This window comes from Triticum urartu, chromosome 3A (genome assembly GCF_056163025.1).
Source record: "Triticum urartu cultivar PI428250 chromosome 3A, HENAU_Tu73, whole genome shotgun sequence".
Classification (NCBI taxonomy): Eukaryota; Viridiplantae; Streptophyta; class Magnoliopsida; order Poales; family Poaceae; genus Triticum; species Triticum urartu.
In genome coordinates, this window is record NC_141875.1 from 541787326 (window position 1) to 541798273 (window position 10948).

General features: G+C 50.9%; 1 protein-coding gene across 1 annotated transcript; it reads left to right on the forward strand.

The window, feature by feature from the left end:
• Nucleotides 1-1856: 1856 nt before the first annotated feature.
• On the forward strand, nucleotides 1857-8891 carry LOC147980440 (uncharacterized). Its single transcript, XM_087515613.1, is given in 4 exon segments — nucleotides 1857-1889; nucleotides 4810-4948; nucleotides 4992-5427; nucleotides 8879-8891. Coding segments are annotated over 4 exon segments (621 nt in total).
• The last annotated feature ends 2057 nt before the right edge of the window (nucleotides 8892-10948 follow it).

A 10948-nucleotide genomic window follows, 5' to 3' on the forward strand; every position in this document is an offset into this window, starting at 1 on the left:
GATAGACAAGGTTGCTTCTTTGTGGACCCTTCGTGGGTGGAGCCCTCCATGGACTCGCGCAGCCGTTACCCTTCGTGGGTTGAAGTCTCCATCAACGTGGATGTATGATAGCACCACCTATCGGAACCACGCCAAAAACCTCCGTGTCTACATTGTGTTTGCTCCCTCCAAACTCCTCCCCTTTACCTTCATATGCAATGATTTACATTCTACTGCTCTACTCTTAGAATTGCATGTGTAGGTTGACTTCTTGACTTGTGATAAGCTGCTCAAATCTGCCAAGACTTAAAATTGGGAAAAGGCTAGATTTTTATTTGGTCAAGTAGTCTAATCACGCCCCTCTAGATATACTTTTGATCCTACAAGTGGTATTAGAGCCTTGGTCTCCATTTGCCTTGATTTCCATAACTTTGGTGATCATAGCCTTGGTTTCACAACCTAGGAGAGTATGGCGTCTAGCGAGGGAAATTATCACCGTAGAGGTCCTTGCTACCTCTTGAGCACTGCGTTGGTTTTCCCTGGAAGAGGAAAGGGTGGTGCAGTAAAGCAGCGTAAGTATTTCCCTCAGTTTTTGAGAACCAAGGTATCAATCCAGTAGGAGACCACGCGCGAGTCACCTCATACCTACACAAACAAATAAGAACCTCACAACCAATGCAATAAAGGGGTTGTCAATCCCTTCACGGCCACTTGCAAGAGTGAGATCTAATAGAGATGATAATAATAAGATAAGTATTTTTGGTATTTTTATGATATAGATTGAAAGTAAAGATTGCAAAATAAAATAGACTAGAAACTTGTATGATGGAAAATAGACGGGGGCCATAGGTTTCACTAGTGGCTTCTCTCAAGATAGCATAAGTATTACGGTGGGTGAACAAATTACCGTCGAGCAATTGATAGAAAAGCGAATAATTATGAGAATATCTAGGTATGATCATGTATATAGGCACCATGTTTGTGACAAGTAGACCAAAACGATTCTGCATCTACTACTATTACTCCACACATCGACCACTATCCAACATGCATCTAGAGTATTAAGTTCATAAGAACAGAGTAACGCCTTAAGCAAGATGACATGATGTAGAAGGATAAACTCATGCAATATGATATAAACCCCATCTTTTTATCCTCGATGGCAACAATGCAATACGTGTCGTTTCCCTTTCTGTCACTGGGATCGAGCACCGCAAGATTGAACCCAAAGCTAAGAACTTCTCCCATTGCAAGAAAGATCAATCTAGTAGGCCAAACCAAACTTATAATTCAAAGAGACTTGCAAAGATAAACCAATAATACATAAAAGAATCCAGAGAAGATTCAGATATTGTTCATAGATAATCTGGATCATAAACCCACAATTCATCGATCTCGACAAACACACTGCAAAAGAAGATTACATCGAATAGATCTCAAAGAGAATCGAGGAGAACTTTGTATTGAAGTCCAAAGAGAGAGAAGAAGCCATCTAGCTACTAGCTACGGACCCAAAGGTCTGAGGTAAACTACTCACACATCGTCGGAGGGGCCATGGAGTTGATGTAGAGGCCCTTCGTGATCGATGCCCCCTCCGGCGGAGCTCTGGAAAAGGCCCCAAGATGGGATCTCTTGGGTACAAAAGGTTGCGGCGGTGGAAATAGGGTTTCGTGGTGCTCCTGGATGTTTGCGGGGTATATGAATATATATAGGAGGAAGAAGTAGGTCGGTGGAGCAACAAGGGGCCCACGAGGGTGGAGGGCGCGCCGGGGGGGGGGGGGGTAGGCGCGCCTGTCGTTGTCAAAACCGGCAGATCTCGGGTAGGGGGTCCCGAACTGTGCGTCTAAGGCTGATGGTAACAGGAGGCGGGGGACACAATGTTTACCCAAGTTCGGGCCCTCTCGATGGAGGTAATACCCTACTTCCTACTTGATTGATCTTGATGATATGAGTATTACAAGAGTTGATCTACCACGAGATCGTAGAGGCTAAACCCTAGAAGCTAGCCTATGATTATGATTGTTGTTGTCCTACGGACTAAACCCTCCGGTTTATATAGACACCGGAGGGGGCTAGGGTTACACAGAGTCAGTTACAAGGGAGGAGATCTACATATCCGAATTGCCAAGCTTGCCTTCCACGCAATGGAGAGTCCCACCCGGACACGGGACGAAGTCTTCAATCTTGTATCTTCATAGTCCAACAGTCCAGCCAAAGTATATAGTCCGGCTGTCCGAGGACCCCCTAACCCAGGACTCCCTTAGTAGCCCCTGAACCAGGCTTCAATGACGACGAGTCCGGCGTGCAGATTGTCTTCGTCATTGCAAGGCGGGTTCCTCCTCCGAATACTCCATAGAAGATTTTGAACACAAGGATCGTGTCCAGCTCTGCAAAACAAATTCCACATACCACCATAGAGAGCATATTATTCCACAAATCTAATCTGCTGACAACTTTTCATAACGCGACGTCCTACCGCGGCCCGGTCATTGCGAACCATTTTTCCCTGCCTGCCACTTCACATGTTGTGAGGCAGTTTTATAGGCACGTCTTGTCGAAGCAGAGATCATGTTCCCCTTATCACGGGATTCTCATCAATACGGATATGGGTAACCCAACTGCGCCATCAATCGCGGCGCTTGGGGAATAAGCGGTTTTACGGGGCAAGTAGGGAGGCGCACAATTTCTACTGCCTTTATAAAGGGACAAGGACTCCTCTTTTTCACCCACGCCTTCTTCTTCCCCCTGCCCATGCATTCTCGTGCACTCGAGCTCCAGCGCCCAACTTCTCATTTTCTCCGCAAAGCCATTCCAAACATGTTCGAAGCGGGAGGCAAATGGATGGTCTCCTCCGTTACGGAGGAGAACATTACGAAGCTCCGGGAAGCCGGATACCTGGCCGCAGACATCGCGCATTGGCTCCCAGACGTGGGGCAGATCGTCCCTACTCCAGCACCCCATGAGAGGGTTGTATTCCTCACCCACTTAGTCCGCGGGCTGGGATTTCCCCTCCACCCGTTTGTCCGCGGGCTCATGTTCTACTACAGACTGAACTTCCATGATCTGGCCCCCCAATTTCATCCTCAACATCTCGGTGTTTATCGCTGTGTGCGAGGCCTTCCTCCGCATCAAGCCCCACTTTGGCCTGTGGCTGAAGACCTTCAACGTGAAACCGAATTAAGGTGGTGGTCGGCCAGCAAGCGGAGTGCGGAGGCGCCATGGTGGGAAAAATGCCCAACGTCACCTGGCTCGAAGGCTCCTATGTGGAGACCATGAAGGGGTGGCAATTAGGGTGGTTCTACATCACCGAGCCGCGTGACACCAACTGGGTGGCGGCCCCCGAATTTTGATCTGGCATCCCCATGCGGCTCACCTCCTGGAAAGAGAAGGGTTTATCCTGGGGTTCATCAGTGGAGCTGACCGGACTCCAGAACTATGTTAAAAATATGATAAGCAAGAAAATCAAGCTTGTCAACATGGTCTAGGTCATCCTCTTCCGCCGGATCCTTCTGTGTCAAAGGCGGGCATTCAATATGAGGGAGTTCGACCTAGCCAAGCACCAGACGCTGCGAGAGCTTTTCGACACGACGCACCAAGGCTGGAAGGTGCTGTTCAAGGCCACCGAGGTACCTCCTCCCCTTACCGAGGATCGCGGACTCAGCACAAAGCGCCCTGCCAATCCGATAAGCTCTTTATATCTCGTAAGGTGTTCCTTTCCCCAGTATAATCATGTGAGGGATCTGAGCCTCCACGCCATTTTAACAGGACTGGGTTGCGACAGCGAAGCAGATCGATTGTCCGGCCCCACTGCCCGAAGATCCAGCAAGGGCTCTCTTAGCGGAGATGCTGGTTCCGGCGCCCTATGAGGCGCCGGATAAGAAGGCCAAGAAGAAGGCCGCGGGGATCAGAAAAGGTCTCTGGCGCAAGGTCGTATCGGACTCATCGTCCGAAAACATCGAGGCGCACTCCTCCCATGAAAACGAGGAGGAGGAAGAGGAAAGTTCTCCCCCCAGCCGGGGGAGATAAGAAAAGGAAGGCTGCCCCATCTGGGGAGGCTGAAGGGTCCAAGAAGGGAAGGACCCTCCTTCCGGACTACTCCACAACAGCCACTCACAACGACGAGGAGTGGTTGCCCAGGGACAAGCCCCTGGCGAAGTCGTAAGTATCCGGATACTATAATAGTTTTGGTATGTTTTGTTTTATTACTTCTTATCATGTCAAACATGATCATGCAGTCCATCCAAAGCCCATATCGACGTATCCTCCTCAGATGAGTCTTTGGGCCAGTCGGCGATGAACAGCGATTCACTCCCGACAGCCACCTCCCCCCCGGCCTATGGACGACATCGAGGTGTTGTCTCAAAGGGCACCGACTAGGCGCATGGGGAGCAAGACTCCCGTGGGCTCTACTGACGGGGGTCGGAACAAGTTTGGCCCCCAGCCGGATACTGCACCGGAACCTCCAGTGGTTCCGGATTTTGTCAGGAGACCCCTCGCTAAGGGGGGCGAGCCGTCTGTGCTGATGGCCTTTGTCCATCCAGAGGCATCGGCCAACTTGCTGGAAGCGCTTCGCGGCGCTTCCATTGACGAAGAGCACCGCACTATCATGAGTGCGGTGATCGAGAAGGTCCAGTCCGCCAAAAGCGGACTGACCGAAGCCTGTGCCAGCCTCCTAACAGGCTTTGAGGTAAGTAATCAAATTATGAGAAAATATCACAGTATAGACAGTAGCCCGTGATGCTCTATTTGGTGTTCGCAAAGAAAGGCTGAATAGAGGATCAAATAATAATCACAGGAGTCTAATCAGAATATGTCTATGTGAATAAGTAGGCTTCGCTGCTGGCCGCTGCCGCTCGTACCGCGGAGGTCTCCAGACTGAAGCGGGACCTTGAGCGGTCCGAAGAAGAGCTCGACCTTACCAAGAGGCACCTCAAAGAGAATACCCCGTCTGTGTATTGATAAAGAAAAGGTAAGTGGTTACTAGATCATGGGATAATCATGAATTTTGCTAGGGGCCACGACCGAAGTGGCGGCCCTGAAGAAGGCGCTGTCCAAGGGAGAAGACAAAGCGGCCCAGGAGTGCATCGAGCGCGAGAAGCAAGAGGCTCGAGTCGGCGAGGTTCAGCAAGAGCTCCAGGATTTCATCAAAAAATACGAGTCCTTGGAGCGTGACTCTAAGACGCAGGGGTCTGAGCTTGCGAAGGCCCTCGAGAATGCACAAAATGCCAAGGCCGAAGCTCAAAAGGCCCTCCAGGAGATTCAGACGGTCAAGAAGATAGCGGCGGGTAAGGAATCCATTATGCAAAGCAAGCATGTGAAGGAAACTTTCCTTTTACTTACCCGAATTCGAAGCTCTCCAGGAGCGTTCGCAGATCTACCCAGTAGTGTATCGGATGCTGCGGAGTTCTACCGGGCCGAAGAAGGGAGCTCGATGGAAAAGTTGTTCTGGTCTCAATATACTGGGACCGAACATTCGATGCCCTTGAGCGACCAGCTGAAGCAACTGGTCGAGCTTCACAAGGCGGCCGAACTGGCCATGAAGGGTCTAATACTCCGGATGTGGCCTGGCGAGCCCCTGCTTGGCAGCTACTTCGGCCTGGTAAAGCGGCTTGTGAATGCCTACCCATGGTTTGAAGTCATAAAGTGGTCCATCTACATTGAAGGTGTGCGCATGGCCTTTGCCCGTGCGAAAGTGCACTGGGTGAAGATGGACGCTGAAAAGCTGGTGAAGGAGGGGCCACCGGAGGGCAAGGAGCATCGCCACCCCGAAAAGTATTATGACAGTGTCCTGAAGGGTGCCCGCCTTGTGGCAGAGGAATGTGCTAAGGATGTAATATTTGAATGAATGTACTCATGTGATCCTGTAATATGAAAATGAGTTCGTGTGCGCTATATAACGCTTGTCGATTTAAAATATTACCTTCTGTGCGGCCGTTTATAAAATCCGAGAGTTGGCCAGTCGTCGGCTTCTGCCCCCATGTAACTAGTACTGAGGTGTTCGGGATAAATCTGAAACACTCTTTATCCAAATTTTTTTTTGGTCCTTTAAGGAGGTGTTTAGCGTAGCGAACAAGGCAATTGGACTATACAACTTTATTACTCTCACTTAGCCATGGAAGTCTACAATTTTAAATTTTGGCGAAGCCCCTAGTATTCAGAAGGCCGAACTTGGGGCGCTATATACGCCTAAATCGGATAAAGCCGATTCCTCGCCCGAAGCGGAAAAAATCTTTAAGGATTTGAGACCTCTCGAATAGCGACCAGCTCTCGCCGCATCATGACAGTCAGTTTTCGGCTTTCTATACTGAGGTGCTCGTCCGGAAGAACCGGGACACAATCGCAGTAGTTCTCCCAGTGCTACCTTAGCCGATATAGCGGAACGTAAGGTACCAAAACATGGGAGCCGGGCAAACCCAACTATTGACCCAAGACATGATTCAGAGCTGATGCATACAATGCTATAAGTTCGGGGTGCCGCACTGTCGAGAGTGTTCGGACTTTTCTTGCCGTGTTATGGGGTACACTGAGCCCCTGGCGCACTGGACGTACCAGAATGTACGGGTGCAATTTGTCATAAATAAGCAGACATGAAAAAGGATGAAGAAATGCAATAATAAGCTAACGTTGTGCATTGTTATTTAAATGATTTGTCAAAGCATATGTATACAAGTAGTGCAATAAGCAAAAATAGGACTATTTGACATGTCCTATCCAAGGGCAGGCTGCGTGTGGGTATGTAAAACAGGTATAGCGATCGTTATCAGAGACCACCTAGGGATTCCCTTATATGTCAAAGCTTCTTGCTTCCTTGGTGTTTCCTTCCCGTGATGGGTGCGATAATCAGGGTATCGGAGAGGGCCTTTAGAGAATAGGGTCCTGAAAGGAAGAAAATGGTAAAGATATACGGGTCCTGAAGCGGTTGAGCCGCATTGTGGGCCGTGCCATAGCCGTGCCTCCGCCTATGCCCATGGTATCTGGAGTGCGTAATTATGGACGCGCGGCGCAAATTTCGCCGCTTTACTGGGACTAGGACGGAGGCCAAATTGCTAGGCGAGCTCAGAACGTGGCGGGAGATCCTGTTGCAGAGTACCCCGGATTCGCTTGAAGGTGTCCGGGGGCTTTATCGCCGAATTGGCGGTTTGCCTCACAAGGGTGCTTTGTACTTCTGCTACGAGGGCTGCAGTGTGCTCCTCCGTACGGAGCGAGTGTTCTGTGTTTCCATTAACTGTTATAACCCCACGAGGTCCTGGAATTTTGAGCTTGAGGTATGCATAATGCGGTATCGCATTGAATCTGGCGAATGCGGTTCGTCCGAGCAGTGCATGATAGCCACTGTGGAAGGGGACGATATCGAAGATCAACTCCTCGCTTCGGAAGTTGTTCGGGGATCCGAAGACCACTTCCAGTGTGATTGAGCCCGTGCAACAGGCCTCTACACCTGGTATGACACCTTTAAAGGTGGTTTTTGTGGGTTTGATCCTTGAGGGGTCGATACCCATTTTGCGCACTGTATCCTGATAGAGCAGGTTCAGGCTGCTGCCACCGTCCATAAGGACTCGAGTGAGCTGAAATCCATCGATGATGGGGTCAAGGACCAATGCGGCAGAACCGCCATGACGGATACTGGTAGGGTGGTCCCTGCGATCGAAAGTGATCGGACAAGAAGACCATGGGTTGAACTTTGGGGCGACTGGCTCCATCGCATAGACGTCCCTTAGTGCACGCTTTCGTTCCCTCTTGGGAGTATGGGTTGCGTATATCATGTTCACTGTTTTCACTTGGGAGGAAATTTCTTCTGTCCTCCTGTGTTCGGCGGCCGGGGCTCCTCCTCGTCATTGCTATGCAGCCCCTTTTCCTTGTTTTCGGCATTCAACTTGCCGGCCTGTTTGAACACCCAGCATTCTCTGTTGGTGTGGTTGGCTGGTTTATCGGGGGTGCCATGAATTTGGCACGAGCGATCGAGTATGCGGTCCAAACTGGACGGGCCCAGATTGCTTCTTTTGAACGGCTTTTTCCGCTGACCGGATTTAGAGCCACTGAATCCGGCATTGACTGCCGTGTCTTCGGTGTTGTCACCGTTGTTGCAGCGCTTGTGTCTGTTGCGATGTGGCTTTCCATTGCTATCTCTGGCATCTGAATTGCCAAGATTTTTAGATGTGTTGTTGCTGCGAGTGAGCCAGCTGTCCTTGCTCGCACAAAAGCGGGTCATGAGTGTCGTGAGGGCTGCCATGGACTTCGGCTTCTCTTGGACGAGGTGTCGGGCGAGCCACTCGTCATGGACGTTATGCTTAAATGCCGCTAAGGCCTCGGCATTCGGACAATCGACATTTTGGTTCTTTTTAGTTAGGAACCAAGTCCAGAATTTCCTAGCTGACTCCCCGGGTTGTTGGGTTATGTGACTCAAGTCATCAGCATCCAGTGATCGCACATAAGTGCCCTGGAAGTTGTCAAGGAATGCGTCTTCCAAGTTCTCCCAACTGCCAATGGAGTTTGCCGGCAGGCTATTTAGCCAATGCCGAGTCGGTCCTTTGAGTTTTAGTGGGAGGTACTTGATGGCATGTAGATCGTCACCGCAAGCCATGTGGATGTGGAGGAGGAAATCTTCAATGCATACCGCGGGGTCTGTTGTACCATCATATGATTCAATGTTTACGGGTTTAAACCCTTCTGGGAATTCATGATGCATTACTTCGTCGGTGAAGCATAGGGGGTGTGCGGCGCCTCTGTGCCGGGCTATATCACGACGCAGTTCATACGAGTCTTGTCTGTTGTATTCGGCCTGGCTGGATTTGCTTTTAGTATATCCGGCGCGACGGTCGTCGTCACGCGTTGGGGCACGCCCCCGTGATCCGCAGATCGATCTTGTATGTCCTGCTTTGTTTTCCAATACGTTTTGCAGGTCCCGCGTGTAGCCCCGGGCCTTGGTGTTTTTGTTTGACTGGCGACGGGGTGCGGGCTGGACTTCGGGCTGATATGCCGCTTTGTCTCGGCCACGAGGTGGCCGGTCATCCACATCATACGCTGGTAGTGTAGGTTTTAATGCTTCCTCCTCGAGTTGGGGTAGCAACCTGCGCTTTGGGTAACTTTTGGTTGGGCGGTCGGGTTCGTATTCCCCGGCTGCCAGGACCTGGTCCATCTATCTGCTAGCAGATCTTGATCAGCTTGAAGTTGCTGCTGCTTTTTCTTTAGGCTTTTTACTGTGGCTATAAGACGTCGCTTGAAGCGCTCCTGCTCGACGGGATCCTCAGGCACGATGAATTCTTCGTCGCCGAGGCTCACCTCGTCTTCGGAGAGGGGCATGTAATTTTCATCCCCTGATTCTCCGTCTGTCGCCTGTTCCTTAGGGCTCGCTTGCCCATCGTCCCGCTCGAAGCCTGGCTGGAGGGGATTGTCTTCGTCTTCGGCACTGTCCGCAGCGTTATTGTCTCTTGTGCCGGTATCGCTGCTTTTGCTATGGCGGGGCTTAGAGCGGCGTCGATGACGCCGGTGCTTAGATTGCTTCTCGAGGGGGTTATCCTCCATTGCCTTATTGCCATTGCTTTCTTTGGGGGTGTCCACCATGTATATATCTTATGAGGAGGTGGCTGTCCAGTGCCCTGTGGGCGGTGGTCCTGTTCTTCTCCTGCATCGTCGTCCATACCGTCGATGTCTTCGGAGCCAAAATCAAGCACGTCGGTTAAGTCGTCGATAGTGGCTATTAAGTGGGTGGTGGGTGGGGAATGAATTTCATCGTCCGCTTCCCACTCAAGCCAGACATAGTTCGGCTAAGGGTCTCCTGACAAGGAGAGAGACCTCAATGAATTTAGCACGTCGCCCAAGGGCGAGTGCTGAAAGATATCCGTGGAGGTAAACTCCATGATTGGTGCCCAGTCAGATTCGATAGGCACGGACGCAAGCGGTTCGGAGCCTGTGGCCCGGGGCGAATCCAAGGGTCCGGTAACACAGGTCTCATAGGAGGTGAAGTCAGTATTCGACTCTATCGCCACTGAGTGTGCGGCTTCTGTGGCGGGGTCCAACCACCCGTCCTCGGATGGCACGATCTGCTCCGGATTGAGGGCCGGAGTAGCCACAGGTGTGATCTCTCGAACACCGTCCGACGGGAGAGCTAAGTCATGTTCGTCGTGATTGTGCGGCGCACCTAACATGGGCTCGAATCCGTCGAAGAACAAGTCTCCGCGGATATCGGTGGTATAGTTCAAGCTTCCAAACCTGACCTGATGGCTAGGGGCATAGCTCTCGATCTGCTCTAGATGGCCAAGCGAGTTGGCCCGCAGTACGAAGCTGCCGAATACGAAGATCTGTCCGGGGAGAAAAACCTCACCCTGGATCACATCATTGCCGATGATCGAAGGAGCCATCAAGCCTTTATCGTGATGGCACAGTGGAACTCTCAATGAAAGCACCAATGTCGGTGTCAAAACCGGCGGATCTCGGGTAGGGGGTCCCGAACTGTGCGTCTAAGGCTGATGGTAACAGGAGGCGGGGACACAATGTTTACCCAGGTTTGGTCCCTCTCGATGGAGGTAATACCCTACTTCCTACTTGATTGATCTTGATGATATGAGTATTACAAGAGTTGATCTACCACGAGATCGTAGAGGCTAAACCCTAGAAGCTAGCCTATGATTATGATTGTTGTTGTCCTACAGACTAAACCCTCCGGTTTATATAGACACTAGAGGGGGCTAGGGTTACACAGAGTCGGTTACAAGGGAGGAGATCTACATATCTGAATTTCTAAGCTTGCCTTCCACGCAAAGGAGAGTCCCACCCGGACACGGGACGAAGTCTTCAATCTTTTATCTTCATAGTCCAACAGTCCGGCCAAAGTATATAGTCCGGCTGTCCGAGGACCCCCTAACCCAGGACTCCCTCAGCGCCCCTGCCTTGTGGCCACCTCGTTGCTTGCTTGATGTCCACTCCAAGTCCTCTGGATCACGTTTGTTCCAGAATCACGTTCCCAAAGGTT